Raw genomic sequence first — 19,065 nt, 5'->3', positions numbered from 1 at the left:
ATGTTAGTTCACAGGCAAGTGCCACTCCTTCCCTCAACTCACCGCTTGATGGAAACATCTAAATCTTTCAGGCAGTCTACGATGGTGCTCCGATGCCTCTGCACAGCATTGTGGTCTGTCTGCACAGTCTTCAGTAGGGACGTCAGGGCCACGTATCTGTATGCATACAGATGCAGGTCAGTCAAGAATGTGGGCCTTTACAGAGACAAACTGGATCGAGAAAACAAACTCCACCATGCCCGTCAATTGAATATGTTATTTCAGTAACTGTTTCAGCTCATTCTCTATTCCAGATGATCAAACATGTGGTAAAGCTTTCACGTCCTGAAATGTAATTGGGTGTTTGGATCTGGAAAGCATTTTAGGGGACGATTTACACCAATTAATAAGCATGACCATGAAGATAATATGAGACATGAGCACAGCAGAAAGAGCAATGGGCTGACATTGGGAAATGAATTTCAGCCAGGCTAAACAGATGCCCAAATAAATGGTATGGGCAGCTTAGCATCACTACTCCTCCCTTTGCTGCGTGAGCTGGAGCTACAGTGAGGGGATGGCACTCCACTCACCTGATGTTTTTGTCATTGTTGAGGAGGAAGCGTCCGAGGATGTTGATGGCCAACACCTGGCAACAACAGAGCACTGCATTATTGATTTGGCCATCACAGAAGAAGCGATAGCATTCCATGGAGAAATCACAGGCTCTACATTAAAAACATAAATAATTGTATAAAAATGATCAAATAGATATCTTTTTTAATCGACTCTTACCCTTAATCCACTTTCCGACTTGATGTCCATAATGGTTAGAACAGTCTCGTAAAGAATGGCATTGCCAACATTTTTACTCGTTTCTGTGTTGGTTGCAACCTGAAAAGGAAGGATAACAGATTGTAAGTGCACAGAAGCAGTTCATTCTTAAGAGAGTGCATCACACTATTGTTACGGGACATGAATCAGAGTGGGTGGGGAGGCCTCACCTGTGCAAGAATGTCATTCATAGCTTCACTGGAGTCATCGTCACCTTTGCCTAGAATTCGCAGTAGCCTCAATATTCTCACCTGAACAGCAACACATACATAAGCATAAATCAGTCTATAAGGTATGCACATAATTTATACACATACATATACATCAGGAAACCCGACAAGGGTTCGACAAGGGTATGAGGAAAAGGCTGTCAGATACAAAAGGGTGTCAACAGAGGCAGGCTCTGACGATGGATCACTCTTTGTTCTCATCCCTCAGCTGTAGTCATTCATCCACACATCAGACATGCACACGTGCGCGCACACACAAACACACACACCAACACTTCCTGCTGCTTGCCGTTTGAGGAATGAACCATGCATGTCTGCTAGACTAGTGCAAGTGTAACAAATGACTTGGGATGTTAAAACACCAAGTACATTTTTCAGTCTTGACAACTACAAATAACTACAGTGAATTTAATGTTTTACATTAATTACGTGAACTCTCCATTGTTTTGGTTTATTTTTGGGTGGTACCAAGTCTGGATCATGGGTACCATACCCCCCAGTGCCCCCATGAAATCTAACTCAAACTATTGTATTATAAAGTTGTGTGAATGTGTGACACATGAGTGATGAATGTGTGACGACTCTTGCTCACCTGCAGGAAGGGGTCGCTGATGCCGGAGACGTCGTGTTCGGGCGAGTACCCCGACATGATCAGGTTCTTCAGGATTCTCACCAGCTGAGGCACCAGCTGGAAGGGAGAGCCAAGGAGACAAGAGAGAGAGCAGAGGCAGTCAGAGGGAGAGGGACTGGGTTACCCAGTGGAGGTGACGCTTGACAAGGGTCTTGCGCACACACACACATACACACAGACAGACAGACGTACGTACGTACATACACACACATTCACAGACACACACATACACGTCGCACATGTGACCAAGGAAGAAGAGGAAAGGAGGGATACAGACATGTCAAAGTAAAGAACTCGGGAGAGGAGGAAGGAAAAAAACAACGTCCAAATGTTTAACTCAAGTAAACATTTTAACTTGTTTGCATAGCAACAATAGTGATCAGGTTGATTTGATTTCTCTTTTGTTTACCTTCCATCATTTGGTTAGCAACTTACCATAAAGTGATTGAATACTTTGATTTAGAACCATTTCAAGAGCATCTTATCGCTCCATTTTTAACATTAATCTCAATGACTAACATCAAGTACAAAGTTTCAATCACTATTCACATTTAGGTGTGGTCTATGAAATTCATTTAGCCTTCTTACATATTGCGCTGTGACAACACCGTATGTGACTGACTACCATTTACACCACAATGTTACAGTATATGCTTCCAGCTATGGTGATAAATGAATGTAGTCTAAAACACCCAAAATTAGACTAATGGTGAGGGTTAGATAGAGGTGAATTGCTACGTAAACTATTACACAAACGTAGACATGGCATTAAGAGAAAGTAAAGTCAAATAAAATTTTAACATGACAAGGGACGAAATAATAATCAAAAACAAAGGAAAAAAAATGTTCAAAGAATCCAACTATGTAACGACAAGTGACCATGTGAAGTGATTTTGTTTGGTTTGTTTTTGTTATTGTGGTGGAGAGCATGCACCAGCTATGAAACCAGAATGTCCTCTTACCTTCTCATTCTAACACAATGCAGGAATTGTAACAAGGACAAATGACAGAAAAAATATGAGGTAGATGTTAGGGGGGAGGAGAAACTGGAGAAAAGAGAAGAGTCACTTTCAGAGAGCTCGTCAAAAATAATGTTACGGTCATGAACATGAGGGGTGTGGGCAGGCCAGCATAGCAGTTTAGACTGAAGAGAGAGGAGGGGAGGGAGGGAGAAGAGGAGAGGAGAGGAGAGGAGGAGGAGGCTACAGGAAGGAGATCAGTAGTGAGGGAAGAGGAGGAGGAAGAGAGAAGAAGAATCTTAACACATCCTGCACCTCCTATAGAAAAGCCTAACACAACGCTGGGATGCTGAAGCCACGTCTACAACTAAATGTGTTCACAACAACCAAGTAAAAACTGTAGTTTTCTACCAATTGGGGCCACAAATGTCAACTAGTAGGTTGTGATAACTGTAAGACTATGGCTGGGGAAATGAAAGGTCTCTTACCTTTCTGAAATGCGACAGCATGTCTGGACTTCTCTCACACATTTCAGTGAGTAGAACCACAGATGTGTGAAGTACACCTAGAAGGGCAAAGACAAAAACACACAATGCAAATCGACTCATTCAAATACCACAAGCAAATGCACACACAGTATGGATGTACAGAATGGCACTTGACCTGGTAAGAAAACCGACACACAGACAAACAAAAATTTTCAATGCAAATCACCTCCAAATAAATCCCACATAACACCATGCCTATACACAGACACACGCTACTTCTTAGAAAAACTACAAAACGAAAACACTGTCTTTTTCACAGACTAACTGCTTAGTGTTTACAAACTATTCTATATCTACTCTAGAATCTGGCCTTCTGGGAAATACTACATGGACACTTAAACCGGACCAGGAGATTGCATCAAGCAGATATTTCTCCCCTAATGCACAGAACTATGCAAAAGACTGGATTGGGCAAGATCAAACATTTCCTTCCTTCCATTGTACATGACTTGACAAAAAAAAACGTTGGTCAAAAAGCAAAACGGACAGAAGAGCTTAACTACTGAGTCTAAGTCTAAGTAAACCAATATAGAGAGACAAATAAAAACAAACAATGCACTTTCTACAAACCCAACCCCATTCCCCTTTTGTAAGAGACTCTGGAATGGGGGGGGGGGGGGGGGAAGAGACATATGACTGGATTAAATGAGACTTGAGTCTCACCACGCCGGTTCTTCTCACTGAAAAAACAAATGCTTAACTCTTTATAAACCCAACCCGAACCCCTTTGTGTTAATGGCTCAGCAAGTGGTTGAGGGGCGTGTGCCCAAGAGGCGCATGACAGAGTGAGCCTTGAATTTCGTCAAATAGTGTAAGGTGCACGCACATCCCAAAAATAGGTAATTGTTGTGGGCGCAGAATATAAAATAACACAGAGGGAAAAAAAGAGAAGGAATATTCACATACCACAAATCCTACATTGTTGTGATTTAATGTGTGAAAACAATGGCACAACGTTTAGACCTGTAAGCTCTTCGTCAGGTGTCTAATTTTTCCTCACATTATTTCATGTTGTGCCATTTTTTCACATTATTTCACAAGGGAGCTTTTGTGGTGCGCGAATATTCCTCAGTCCCTCGAGTCTTACCGTGGTTCTTCTCGCTAAGCAGGTTTTTCGTGGCCGGTAGGAACATCTCCATCAGTTCTGGGACCTTCCTGATAACGTGGACAGCACACAGGGCCGCCTGCTCATCAGGACAGAGTGAGGGGGAGATTACAAAGTCCAAAAAGTTAGTTAAGCTTAACTTATTTAACTCAACTAAACTTCTTGAAATAAAGGAAACAGGAGAGAGAGAAGCTATACTAGGCATTTTGAGAGGCCACTCAACAGTCAAAAAAATTGAGCAAATGTGGTTATTTCAGTAAGCATGTGAGGAGTACCTTTACCTTTTTCCTCAGGTAGATTATATGTATACATTAGGAAACCTGACAGATCCGACAAGGGTATGAGGAAAAGGCTGTCAGATACAAAAGGGTGTCAACAGAGGCAGGCTCTGACGATGGATCACTCTTTGTTCTCATCACTCAGCTGTAGTCATTCATCCACACATCAGACATGCACACGTGCGCGCACACACAAACACACACACCAACACTTCCGGCTGCTTGCTAGACTGAGTAAATGTGGTTACTGCAGTAAGCATGTGAGGAGTACCATTACCTTTTTCCTCAGGTAGGAGTTTGAAGTTTTGAGGAGTTTCTCCACCTCGCCAGCCAAGTCGCGACACATCTCTGACGAGCCCATGCAGCCTAGTGTGCATAGCGCCAGACCCTGAACATACTGTGTGCTGTGGTTCAGGTCACTGTAAGGGGAAAGGACACACACACACACACACACACACACACACACAAAAGAGGATGTCAGAAATGCAGGATACAAGACATAGAAACAGATTGTGGTGGTCTCAGGGAGGAACAAGGCAGTCTGGTGGTCTAACAGAGGAATGAGGGAGTTTGGCTGGTCCAACATAGGATTGAATGACAGAGAGGGATGGAGGATGGCAAGCACAGAGACAGCTGGTCAGAGCTGGTTGTTTTTGGGCAGAGCCCCGTATTACACCGCATCAGCACACGCTGGGGAATCACACACGGAGGTTTTCTTGGCAGCGGCCCTTTTAGCACATCACAGCCCCACTCACTTTATTACTCACAAACACACACATCCCCAATGACGCACACGCACACGCACACACACACGCGCGCACGCACGCACGCACGCGCGCACGCACGCACGCGCGCACGCGCACACGCACACGCACACGCACACGCACACGCACACACACACGCACACACACACGCACACACACACAATTCCATCCCATCCCACCATCAGTACAGCAGCTGTGCTCGACAGCAGGCCATTTAGGCGCGCCATGGCACTGGCTGGCACTCACTTTTTGATGCAGTTAGTCATTAGTAGGTGGACGTCCTGCCTCTCGTCCAGCAGTAACATGGCCCCCAGGTACCCTATCCGCTTGTCAGTGAACTTCTGGGACGCAATTAGCTTCAGGCACTCCAACTGCAAGATGAAGATGAAATTTTGTAGAGATTAGTTCAACGAGGAAGAACGATGACAAGGAAAAATGGGTCTCTGTGCCTTAAATCTAAACAGTTGTTTTGGGAAGTAGCAGATGGCAAAAGAAGAGGTGCTCTGAGAAGTTGATGGCTATATAGCATTAATTAAAACGATGGAAATAGAAACATAATGGAAACACAGTTAGGACAGAGCTGAATGGCAGTTCTGGGACCTTCCTGATAACGTGGACACTGGACAGCACACAGGGCCGAAGTTAGTTAAGCTTAACTTAATTAACTCAATAAACTTCTTGAAATTAAAAAAACAGGAGAGAGAGTAGCTACACTAGGCATTTTGAGAGGCCACTCAACAGTCACAAATTTTGAGTAAATGTGGTTATTTTAGTAAGCATGTGAGGAGTACCTTTACCTTTTTCCTCAGGTACATTATATGTATACATTAGGAAACCTGACAGGTCCGACGAGGGTATGAGGAAAAGGCTGTCAGATACAAAAGGGTGTCAACAGAGGTAGGCTCTGACAATGGATCACTCTTTGTTCTCATCACTCAGCTGGTGGTTAGTGGTTAGGGCCCCTCAATTCAAGCTATGCCCCAACACCTTCTATTGCATGAATCAAATGGAAAAACAACACTGGCACCAGCCTCAGTGTGTGCCTTGTGCTTTCCTCCATCTAGTAACCAGGAAAGCAAGACATGCACGATCAGGTGTTGCATAGAAAGTCTGCTGACGAGGAGGTCACAGCAGGAGGTCAGGGGTGTAATTCCAAGAAGACGGTTCAGTAGCAAGCCATGCAGTTGACTTGGTGGCAGTCATAAATCAGCTAAGAAAATCAATGAAATGATGTTGCCAGGGCATCCATTAGCAGTCTTACCACTTTCTGTAGACAGGTTGGTTACTTAGACTACATCTCCCCACACCCAGGAAGGCTGCATTTTTAGCACTGGACTAACCTGGCCAAAGTGCGCTGGGTAGCCCAGCATATGCATATAGAGCAGCTTGGCGACGTTTCGGCAGCGGTAGGTGTTGTCCTCTTCCCTGAAGGAGGAGCGGATGGCGGCGCACTCTTTCTGGATCATCTCCCGCTCCTCTGCCTGGGTCCGGGCCGTCCGGATGGTCCGGATCAGCTCCCGCAGTCTGATCGGAGCTGGCATCCTCTGGGAAAAAACAAACACACAGACGACATGCATGAGTGACAGGGGTAGTTGTTATGAAACGGACCATGACACGAATTGGACATTAAACCAAAGAGATACTTCAAGCCTGTGCATTTCCTGGATCTGTGTGATGTCATGTGAACGCCCCTTTAGGAGACCTGCGGTTAGGAGACCTTTGGAGGCTTTAGATTGAGAATAAATGGAGTTCCCCTGGCGCTGTAGATGGGGGTAGCGCACATCTCATGCAAGCTGTCACCAAATGCCACAGACAGACAAGGAGCGGACAACAACCCCTTAGGAGACCAAACTTGAGCACACTACTTTGCATTGGGTGGGCAGAGTTTGAATCCTCTTTCTCTAATCTACTCTCTTTGCATTTAACATACACGCTATGGGGCCCTGCTACGCCGGCAACCCGGGTTAGATTCTGGCCCGGGTCATTTGCCAATCCTTCGCCGTCTCTCTCCCCACTCGTTTCCTGTCTCACCGCCACTGTCCTTTCCCAAAAATAAAGCCCCAAAAAATTACTTAAAAAATCATAGAAAAGCATAGCTCCTTTTCAAAATGAGTGTCACTGCTACTTAGGAAATCAAGCAGAGCAGCACCTATCAGCAACAGGACTATTCATGTTGTCAAAAGTGACATGTATTTTAGCTTAAAACGCAAGACAGTTAATTTAAGGTTGGTAATAGACGTTAAGCTGGTATGATTGATGATATATGAAGCTAGAAATAACTTTTATGGGCTACTTTGACCTGTAACACGATAGCAAGTAACAGCAGGGGGATCTGGGCATATTAGTAGGCTATTTATCACAATTAAATGATCCACCATATCAAAATGATAGTCTTTCAAGAACTTTGGGGGAGAAAATGCCACACCTAGAAGAAGACAACGAATCCATTCTATAATTCCATCACTGTTTCAAAACGGCACACAAACTGACAAAGTAAACAGCAAGAAAATGCACAATCTTGAGATGAAAACCCACAAGCTCAAAACAGATTTGGTTCGGCTACAAGACTGAAGCACACATAGACCGACATCCTCAACAGTAAGTAGGCCTAGACCAATTCATGATTAATTCAGTATTATGGAGGTTATAGTCTGCATAAGCACTGCCTCTCGTCCGCTCTGCACTGCTATACATGGACTACTTTGAAAGCATAACCCCACACAAACATGTTTCATCTTTCACTTGAAAACACTACCGGTAAGCTTATATTCTCAAGAGGTTAAACACCCAATGAGCACGTGGCCAGAGCTCTTATTGGGCATAGTTTGAAAACGGAGGGTCTCGGGCATAGAGGTAGAAAATAACACTAGAGGTGACCCCGCCCCCCGTTTTACGGCAATCTGTAGCGGCCATTATCTGTAGGTAGATCAGAGAAATGGAAATTAACGGAGAACGAGGCACCTCTGTCAAAAATGGCTTAATCATGTGAAAATGTCAATCAACACACTATACAAGGACAATAGTTGAAGTGTGTTGCCAACTATGTTCATAAAAGATATTATTTGATTTTTAAATGTATTTTATCGACTCATATGATTTAAGTAGATATTTAGCCTGACATTTCAAATCTGGTCTTTGATTAATGTGTTACTTCATATTCACATAGTTTTAGTCAATTTTTTTGACAGGGGTGGGCGTGTTCTCCATTGACTTGCATTGCCTGAAGGTACCTACACTACACCTACGGAAGTTGGGAAGCTCCAGCTGCCATTTCCCAGTGCTGTCGCAAATTGCTGTGTCCTCTCTAGTGTTATTTTCTACCTCTATGGTCCTGGGGCACAGAAAAGATCAGTCATACACGGCTACAATAGCCTAGCTGTAGACCGTGTGGGGAACCTATGTCTCGAGGGCCGTTTGCCCCCGATGTAGTTTGAATGTTGTGCAGCCAGCTTCATATGAAATATGACATATTTTGTAAAGGAAACTTAGAAAATACATTTGCAATACAATTAAGTTATATTCAGGGGGCCTAGAGAAGGTAGGATCTGTTTTAAAAGGTGGCTGCCTTCAATATAGGCCTAAAGTGTAAGGGCAAATCCTTGTTTGGGTTCATAATGCGGCCCTCGGAGGACTTTTACGGCCCTCAGATGAATTTGAAGTGGCCCTTCGAATGAGAAAGGTTCCCCACCCCTGCTGTAGACTAACCAGGTGTGTGGCTGGGTGAGGAGGGAGCCAGGCTTAAGATGAGTGAAAGGGGGAAGAATGTGAAATTCCATTCCCCGGCGCTGGAGCCTTCCAAGGCGTCCGACACTAGGGTTTCAGGCCCGCTGGAGAGACCATTAAAAATTGAAAAGGAACACACGCGCGCTGGCGAGATTAAATTCGTCGCCTGTTTACATCCAGTCAGAGCAAACAGCGAGTTGTGTGTGTGTGTGTGTGTGTGTGTGTGTGTGTGTGTGCACTGAGACCCAACACCCTCCCCTGGCTGCATCAAACAGCCTTGCTCTAGTGTGAACTTCACACGAATACTCCAGCACAAACGGCTAAAAACAGAGGATGCACCTACTACATGTGTGCAGGGTGAAGAAGGCACCAGACACCCACACACGTACACGCATACGCACAAACAGCTGAGGGCAAGCGATTGCTGTAGTGAGGTTTTAGAGTGAGAGGCGTGCACACTTGAAATGCTTTTTTTGTGCTTTATTCCACGGCAAAATTCCAGCACAATTGACCTCAATAGTCAACAAGTAATTCTGCCATGGAGGGATGCAAATTATCGATTAATTCATTAATTGTTAGTTGATTGACCTTATCGAATCGATCAAAAGTCAATTAATTGTTGACTTCTCCACTGCCGTGGAAGAAACCACAAAAAATATTGTGCAGACTTTAAAATCGGAATCAGTTTTCGGCCAGCACCTTATCCTGGGATGTGCACCATCTTCATTCCCAACTGCAGCAGGGCTCAACATTGCCAGAGGAAATCCTCCGTGCCCAGCTCTGTGTTTTTCTTCAGTCTGATGGATGGATCAACCGATAACAATCATGGTCTAAGCATGAGCAGTGCGGAGCGGAGCAAGCGCCTGTGTCTCAACATCCCTATGCATAGTAGTGCAAGCAACACTAGCCTACTGCTTTCATCTCTTGCAGAAGCTCAGCAGTGCAGTGCAGAGTGGAGCGGAGCAGAGCAGAGTGGAACAGAGCAGGGCAGGCGTGGGGGAAACATATTCCGGCAGTGCACCAGCACAACAGAGTGCCGGTACTCCTTCAAGATCCGGTTGGACCAAGATCAGACGTGAGGACACCAACAAAGTACAGCCACTTATCAAAGCAAACAAAAACCTAAAAATGGAAAAGAAAAATGAATAAATAAAATTGTATAACAAAAAAAAGTGTTCTACTGTGTAGAGCTGCTTCACCAGACTCCACCTGCACCACCACCACTAATTGATAGCTCTTCGACTCCCCAACTCCCCATTTGAGCTACCTGTGGGATCGTTAAAGACACAGAGCAGACGCCACTGGAAAAAGAAGCACAGTGTCCCCGCTAAAGGAAGAAGGGGCCGCCATCCTCCATCCATTCATCATTCAGTACGGGGGTTGGGAGGTAATGAAGCATAGGCGCGATGGGGAACGCGCGCTGTTACAAGTTCAGATGAGTGACTAATGTCTCATACACCCGAGGTCGTTCGGAGAGGAGACACAGAAGGCGCGCGCGCACACACACACACACACACGGAACAGGTGGAAAAGTACAAGGAAATTATCGCACAACAGTATGGAGGGTGGATTAAAAAAGGAAACACAAAGAGATGGAGAAGAAAGTGAAATGCACAGGAATAGAAAGCCCAAAAGAGAGAGACGATGGAGAGTTGAGGATAATGGAGAAAAACACCTTGGGAGAAAAATAGCTGCCACAGCATCTCTTGCCTGCTAATAGCATTATTAGGCTAGCCATTAGTGGCAGAAAGAACCTAACAGGCACACACACACACACCTCAACAAGGCTGCGTTGCCCAATGCCCATTTCGTGCGCGCCTGTTGTAGAGCCACTCCCCCCCCCCTCCCACTATGAGAGGACGTAGTACGCATTTACGGGCGAGGCATTATTAAACTAGCCATTAGGCACACACACACACACACACACACACACACACACACACACACACACACACACACACACACACACACACACACACACACACACACACACACACACACACACACACACACACACACACACACACACACACACACACACCAAAGCTCAGTGCAAGACCTGTGCTGCATTGCCCATTTCCTGCCTGACCTAGCGCCACTCCCCCTCCCATTGGGACAGAACGCAGTAAGCGTACACATGGGTGAGTCACCCACCCAGCAGCGAGGCCACGGCAGCAGCCAAACGCTGACTGCAGGGCAGGCGGCTTCAGTCAGTGCTAACGGCCGTGATTTTATACACTGTACATATTTCAGAGGCGCTGTTGCCTGCCGCCGCAGAGGGGACACATGGCAACAAGCGGCTGACTTTGAGCTGAGTGAGCGGTCCTTCTCTCCAAGCCCTGCAGCCCTGGGGCTCCTGCGGAGGGAGGCCTCTGCTAAATGACTGTCTGACACGGACGGCGGGCGGGTGAGATGGAGAGGCAAGTATGGAGAGGCATGGGGAGGGAGCCAGCACTCCCAGGGACGGACGCGCACTGAGGGCAGGCAGAGCAGGATGGCAGTGCTGGCACTAGCCTCCGTGTGTGTGTGTGTGTGTGTGTGTGTGTGTGTGTGTGTGTGTGTGTGTGTGTGTGTGTGTGTGTGTGTGTGTGTGTGTGTGTGTGTGTGTGTGTCGTGTAGGGTCCCGGTTGTTAACTGCAGCGAAGAGCCTGCTGAGAGAGGTATGTGTTAATCCTCGCCACTAAACCAAACGATCCATCACACCCGTACGACTCACACACAAGCACACTTGGTGTGCCCTGCCAAGAAGAAACCCCGACCACCTAAAAAAATAAACCCTCCATTGCCCTGGCTTTATCTGAGGAAGAGGCGAGAGGGGCAGCTTCACTAAGTACCCCCTGTCCCATGGTAACGTTGCTCTTTTTGAACCTGTTAGCCAAGCATCTCATAATGAACATGCTACACCGAGAGAGAGAGAGAGGGAGAGAGACACTCCAGTAATTACTCTGCACAACAAAAGATGCTTTCGCAGCTGCCTGCCTGCCTCCCAGCAGAACCGGGACCCTGATTCTGAAGGAAAGCAGAAAGGCATAATCCACGCGCTTAATGGACCGTCAACACAAACGTCAACAAAGGGAAAACCGAGCCAGCGACATCCCCGAGCGTGAGCCTGCAGATTTCCGACTGGAGGAAGCCAGAGAAGAGGAGAAAAAAACTGCTGGCTGGACACATTTTGGAAGCTCGTCCCATTGAGCCGGTGAAGTTCTGAGTGGGTGTACTGTATAAAGTGTAGTTAATAGGAGGGGAACGATGAAAGCAGAGCGCCGCTTAAAGCTAGGCAGGGTGGTGAGCGCACACTGGTTGTTTATTTATTTATGCCACTGTATCTGAATGACATGAATACAGATTACCTAAAACGGCTGACCAAAAAAATAAAAGCAAAAATCCAAAGATGAGTAGCTACCCGAAAAGTTTTGGGAACAACGCCGTCAAAAAACTCTAGACAGTTGACGCACCAACTTGCAAGTCACATTCCAGCTTTCCACCATGAATAGATTTGTGGAGAGATTTACAAAGGCTTGCCGAGGCAGCCTCACTCTTCTCACTGAGAGAAGTAGGCCAGGCAACGTCATGTTAGATACAGCTCAAGTCATCACTTCCCCAATTCCTATGCAACTGGAGGCTTCTGCCAGACTGATAAACTGCTCGATTGCACCACTCAGACCTAACGACTTCAGCCCCAGGAATGTCACAACAAGGTGATGTAGCAAAGGGTGGGCGGGAGGACTCCTGGGTACCACAAACACACACTTTGACCACAAGCACCGAATCATTGGTATGGAGGTCTGAGAGTGGCCATAACTGTGCCATTTAAAAAAGAGGGCTTTCGTCAGACATTGGATATCATCACCATGAGGTCAACGTTCTGATGTAAGAAAAATCCTGGACTCTGTCCATTCCACTAACAAAAACCCTAAAGAAGGCCAGAATACCCGTAACATAGTTAATTAATGGTTGTACTTGCGGAATGGACAATGTGCAGGACTTTTCTAACATATGAGCCATCCCATCGCCCGACTCAAGTGCATGAGAAACAGGGATATCAACGGAGTTATCCGTCTCCACTGAGACCTTATATGAAAGGCATCAAAGAGATGCGTCCTGCTGTAAGACTAACTCGCGCTGACAAAGAGGATGCTACCTGCCGGACGGAAAAGACAGGATGGCGTCGTAAGGACAGGATGTAATGTAATGTAATTTAATGTGATGTATAACCCCCCTGCAGAAAATGTTAATGCTTTTTGTCTATACATCCAATATTCAGAAAGACGCAGAGATGCAAATTTTCCATCGCAGTGCAGTGTGCTCTACAATGATACAGGGTGCTCTCATTTTATGCAGTGGCGAGTGCAGAACATGTCAAAAAATGGTGACAAAAGACATTGCTTTTTGAGATGAGCGTCGCGAGATGCATCTGCGTTGAGTGGGACTGCGGTCTAAGGGCCCAGGTGACAGCGGCTGATCAATCATGTGGGCTCCGGTACATGAAGGTATATTTATAACCGCATCTTCCCTGCAGGCAGCAGCACATTTGCGAGGCATAGGTCACAGACAGCCGGGGTGACTCAACAGCATTTGTTGATATGGGGTGGACGGCACCCATGGTGCAAATCAGGCATAATCTGTACGCAACCAAGAGGATAATTAAGCATATCTCCAAGAAATAAGTGGTGTTTTCTTATTGTTTGGAACATAGTAGGACAAATCAGTAAAAAAATGGCATAGAGAAGGTTGTCGTTCAGCAGCCATTGTCCAATATCACACCACTTGTGCAACTTCTAACATACTTCCTAGCTGAAGTTTACAAAACCCCAAACAGTGAATGTCCTCAGTTAGCCGAGGAGGCACAGTACTGCTATGTGCTGCTCCACAGAATTCAGTGTTGATTTACAAGCGTCTGACAAACTCTCTGTGGTCTGGAAAACAGTTAGGCTACTTGAGGCATGTGTTTGTGCTGTGAAGTAGAGACAGCCTTCAGCACAACCTGGCTAGAGACGTCAGCAGTGACCTACTGATACATCCTTAACATTACCAGTAGCTGAAAATATGCAGATGTTTACAGGTCTGGTTTTGTCATGGCACAGAGGGAGCAAGCTTTAAAGTTCCTACTCTCATTGAAGTATTAATCCCTTCATCCAGCCATCAATCAATCCACCCACCCACCCACCAATTACCTATTCAGCACTGCAAGTGCACCTCATAATATCGAAACCCAGCTCATTGGTGCCATCTAGTAACAGAACCAATTGTGCCCCTTCTTTCTCTGAAGATGGACGTCAAAGCCTACATATATTGAAACAAAGTCTGAAAACGAATCCGTTTTATGCCTGAACAGGTTGGGAGGGGAGCACCAGACAAGAGCGGCAGGGAAGTGGCCTCCTCTTTGCCCACCGCACAGGCTGATAATGTAGGAATCCAATATGATCAAAGAGGAAGACGGGGTGGAGGGGGGAGGGGAGGGAGGGAGGTCACGGTGGTCCACATTCCACAATACTGCTCTTCCAGGTTCAGCAGCCTGTGCACTGTGCTGCTCTGGCTGGAGACATAATGAAGAGTTGTGGTGGAGCAAATCTCTCCTCAGGGAAACCTAGTGGGGCCCAGTTCACAGGGAGCTCAAGTCCACATCCTGTGAATGAAGCAGAACTACAAGTATTTCACGGCGTCAGAGCCAGCTCTCATGTGCTGAATGATGACCTGAGACATCATGCATGGGAACCAGAAAAAAAACCCATGGCCGCATGATCTCAAGACTACCCCATCAGGCTCCCCTACTTAAGTACAGTCACATACACTCCCCCACCCTGTCCCGTCAGGAAAAAGCAAGACAAGCTTTACTAAGGGAACATGCAACACCATTTCAATTAGTCGTTGTAGTATATTGTACTTACAGTAACCACACTGATGGCCAGAAATCAAGACATAGCTTATCTCAAAATCCCACATAAGCTTAACGTTTCATGAGAATTACTTGGACACATATTTACACTCCTACTGACAGGCACAGGAAAAGAAGAGCACACCAGCAAAGAGATCCAAAATAGCTTGGCAAAGGTAATAATGAGGTAAGAAGTAACATTTAAATGGATTTCCACTTAAGGCTACCATTCAACAGCCATAGGCCTACTCCCTTAGGCAATAAAACACTGAGCCTAGTACACCAACTCCAGCCTGGTCCCCACCCTCCAAAGAAAAGGCGAAACCCAAAACACAGGATGCAGTGAGTTGGTGAACTTAAATGCCCAAAGTATAAAAACCAAGTGCTCAATAAACACAATTACTTTTCAAAATAAGGGTGTGTGCACTGCAGGTAGCTGTAATGCATGAGTGCAGGATCCAAAACAAGTGAGGTTGGCCACTGGTGGGGGAGGCTACTGTTTGTACTCTCCAGTGCACACAGCCAGGGGGGCAAGGACTTCAGAAGGACACTTCAACCATGTTAAGGACCATACCTTCCTACCTTCCACCTGTGGGACAAAAAGAGCATTGTGTGCCCCACCAGAATTCCAGGGTACTAGCGTTTCTCAGTGGGGCCCTCAGCTAACAACACAGGTCATGGGGGCGAGCCAGGCCAGCCAGACCGCCCCCTCGAGTCATATAAACCACGGAATGGGAAACCAAACAGCCCCCAACCCCCCCCCCCCTAAAAGAAGTATGGGTCAAGGGAATGCTGCCCAATACAAAAATTGTCCCATTTGCAGATTATTATTTAGCCTTAGCTACAGTTTTAATCTTTCAGAAATATTCCAGCTGGGTCTTAGAAGTCTCATGCAGATGCTCCACAGGGAGTTTAAGATACGCAGGCACCATGCTCAGCCTAGCAACCGGCAGACTGGAGACCAAGAGGCGAGGCAAGCCTACAAGATTACACTACAACACTACAAGATTTCCACCTGTGCATATTGATGACATTGTTATGGAAGTCCAACAGTAACAGCCTGGAGTCAGATTGACAGCTTGTCACCATCTGAGAGACACAGAGAACAAAATCTGACCATCCAATGTCAAGTACTGCAGAAGCAGCACTCTGCAAGGGCATTTTGTGAACTTGGTGGGAAGTTCACATATAGGCTATAACACCAACTTTTCCAACAGTCTGGAATCATACCCTGCAATCCACATACTTTACTTAACACCTGATAAAGCTAGAAAAATAATTAAAAAGGGTCATACTTGCAGGACTTTATAGCCATTATGTCAATGTTTTAGTCCATCACCCCCAAAACCGGTAAAAGGTTCAGACGATAGCAGTGAGTGGAATGCCATTTCCTCTTCCTTATGTACACTGCATATGTAAAACGCAACCGAGTAGCAGCAGATCAATTCTCTCAAGCAAACTCTTTCCATGCAAATATTTCAACATGCAACCATACAAGCGCGCGCATGTCATCACCGACTTGGGTCCCTGGAAAGAATTTCCGAGAATTATCCGAAGAATGCACATAAAAAATTAACACCACTGCCCCATTACTCCAAAATAAATCAGAACTATAAAAGTAATCGTCGGGCCATTCCAATACCGCACATAGCAAGAGAAGTTTATGGCAACATATCACGGGCTCCAAGGCATCTCCGAAAAGGCACTTTGCTATAAAACGCCATTAAAACACAACGTGAGGTGATCTAAGCTGGGCCCATTTCCAAGTTCCTCGTCACCTCTACTAAGCCATTGACATGGTTGGACAAATTGTATGGCCGCTAACTTGCAAGGCCCATTCTAATTCCATACAAGTCTCGCTATTACTTTCGTCTGCTATTGGGCTGGGGCTGGAAGAACTGTCAAAACGCTGAGTCGATGTTGTTATACTTGTGCTAACGTCGTATCAACAATCAATCAAGCAATCCAATACAATGATTCTGTAACCAGTTCCGTCTCATAGCTAGCTGGAGAGCTAAGCAAATAGGAGTACCAGCGGTGTAAAGTAACCATCGCTGGATGATCACCTGTCGGGCCTTTCCTTCCTCAAGTAGCTAGCATCCACTTGCTACCCAGTGGGCTACCCAAACAAATCGCGTCAGGTCGGGGCAGCAATAACACCTGCCGCAGGGAGATCACACTACATTTCGCTACATGCGATCACAAGGAACACCGTTAACAAGCATTATGCGATTCGATTTGATGATGAATTTCGACATATGGCCTGTCAAATATACCTTAGGGTAAGGCACTTGCACAACACTACGGTGACATTAGCCAACACAGCTGACGTTGGCTAACAGCCACCCGAAAGATTTCCTAACCACCGCATGATACAATCAACTTCGTTGTTTAACTACACATAGTCTTGTTGCAAAATAACGCTGTGTGTAATGCAAGGATACAGGTAGACCTCACCCCAAATCGTTTTAAATATTCAGAAACCCGACCATCTGACCAGTTCGTCACCTTACTTGCTAATGCTTAGGTGAGGCTTCCTCCTTGGTTTCTTCCGGACCAGCCAGAGCTAAGATAAGGGCTAGCAAAATAGCTAACTGACTAATCATGTTTGCAGAAAATATACACAGTGGTTACCTACGCTGACCTACCCATACATCTTTTGGCACAGCCAGTGCGACTAAAATGTCCCATGCGATACAGTTACCTAGAACGCAGCTTTACAAGTTACGTCTGTATCATGGCATTTAGGTGGGTATCTAGCAAGCTACCTTAGCTCATACACTGCATAGCTAGCGATGTTCGAAATTGCACTACGCTGACCTGTCGAGTTAATGGCCAGCTAACTTCACGGAACGATGCAAGGGTGACAGTAGCTCTGTGACAAGCACATAGTACACAGGAGGTAGGCTGTGTCAAACACGTTTATGCTGACAACACTGACGCTATGCGAAGGAGTGTTGGTTTAATAGCATAGATTTGCTTCCTGGCTAAGTAGCACGGCGAGCAATTCATTCAGATTACTAGCCAGCAAGCTAAAACTTGCTGTATGTGTCAAGGTATCCCCCGGTGCACTATGGCTAGGTTGCTACTTTCTAAGCAGTGTTAGCGGACACATCCATCTGTGGCATCACAGAGTTGGTTCAAAATGCATACAAACATACGTCCTTATACAATAACGTGTTTTAAGTAGTATTCAACAAGACCGCACTCACCAGCCGTAGTGATACCAGGTAATAACTGGAATCTTTTCTATATGCGACGGAGGGAGGAACAGACTAGACATTCAAAATGGCGGCTCTTCTGGCCTCAGCACTTCTACTGCAGGCGGAGGGTTACACTGACTAATCTAAACTTCAAGGATTGAGGAACTGAATCCATTGAATTTGTAGAACAGATGCACTTCAGTGGTTACACCGGTCTGAACAATATCTGTTAATAAGTTATCGTGTCAAACGTGCTACAATGTATTCATATTTTGCATGACCTTATTATCACTACAATTCATATACTGTCAAGGCATTTAGGCTGTGTTAGGCAGTAATAAGTTAGTGTTCCTGGGAGTGAATGATCAGCTATAAAGCTGAAGTAGATGGTGATAATGTTGAAATAGGCAAAGCAGCTATGCCGTCGACAAAAACAGGAACTACATTATAGAATGATAGACTAATAGCCTGTTTAAAAAAACAATGGCTTAATCATGGCCAGTACTTTGAAACATAAACATGTACCAGATGAAAAAATATCCTTGATATTCAGCTACGTGTCAATTCGGCGGAGGAGTCGCTCCTAAAGCTGTGCTGCGGCCTACGCCTTACCTCGTGGCAGTCAGTGATGACGTTCCACAGAACGTGCGCCGCACGTAGAAGACGCAAACTTGCTGAAGGACTTGAAGTCGCATGCTGCCCTCTCCTGATAAGTATTTGTCATACCTAGGCCTACACGACAAGCCTTTCTGAAAAACATTTTGGTCATGACGGTAAAGTATTTCTCGAAAAGATCTTCCAAATGATCATCAAATTAGTTTCTTCTTTTCGTTCTTTTGTCATTTTCTTTTTTTTCTTGCTTTTTTCCCTGTGCTTTTGAATTAATTAGATAACTGTGGGTAAATTACTTTCAGATGTTGAATAAAGTTAAGTTGG

The 19,065-nt window shown here is 45.6% G+C and overlaps 1 protein-coding gene across 1 annotated transcript in view; it reads right to left on the bottom strand.

Moving 5' to 3' along the window:
• The window catches only part of ap1g1 (adaptor related protein complex 1 subunit gamma 1), a 30,766-nt gene extending 12,516 nt beyond the window's left edge, over positions 1–18,250 (bottom strand). Inside the window, exons 1-11 of the mRNA XM_063188214.1 lie at positions 18,139–18,250; positions 6,669–6,872; positions 5,575–5,699; positions 4,842–4,983; positions 4,269–4,365; positions 3,122–3,198; positions 1,636–1,731; positions 984–1,064; positions 775–873; positions 573–628; positions 43–156 (exon numbers count right to left, since the gene is read on the bottom strand). Coding sequence (XP_063044284.1) covers positions 43–156; positions 573–628; positions 775–873; positions 984–1,064; positions 1,636–1,731; positions 3,122–3,198; positions 4,269–4,365; positions 4,842–4,983; positions 5,575–5,699; positions 6,669–6,869 — 1,088 coding nt within the window. The 5' untranslated portion in view covers positions 6,870–6,872; positions 18,139–18,250. The remainder of the gene's footprint in view (positions 1–42; positions 157–572; positions 629–774; positions 874–983; positions 1,065–1,635; positions 1,732–3,121; positions 3,199–4,268; positions 4,366–4,841; positions 4,984–5,574; positions 5,700–6,668; positions 6,873–18,138) is intronic.
• Positions 18,251–19,065: the final 815 nt, after the last annotated feature.

The sequence above is a fragment of the Engraulis encrasicolus genome, chromosome 22 (assembly GCF_034702125.1).
Source record: "Engraulis encrasicolus isolate BLACKSEA-1 chromosome 22, IST_EnEncr_1.0, whole genome shotgun sequence".
NCBI classification, from domain to species: domain Eukaryota; kingdom Metazoa; phylum Chordata; class Actinopteri; order Clupeiformes; family Engraulidae; genus Engraulis; species Engraulis encrasicolus.
The sequence above is the reverse complement of the archived record's forward strand: the minus strand, read 5'-3'. Positions and strand labels throughout refer to the sequence as shown.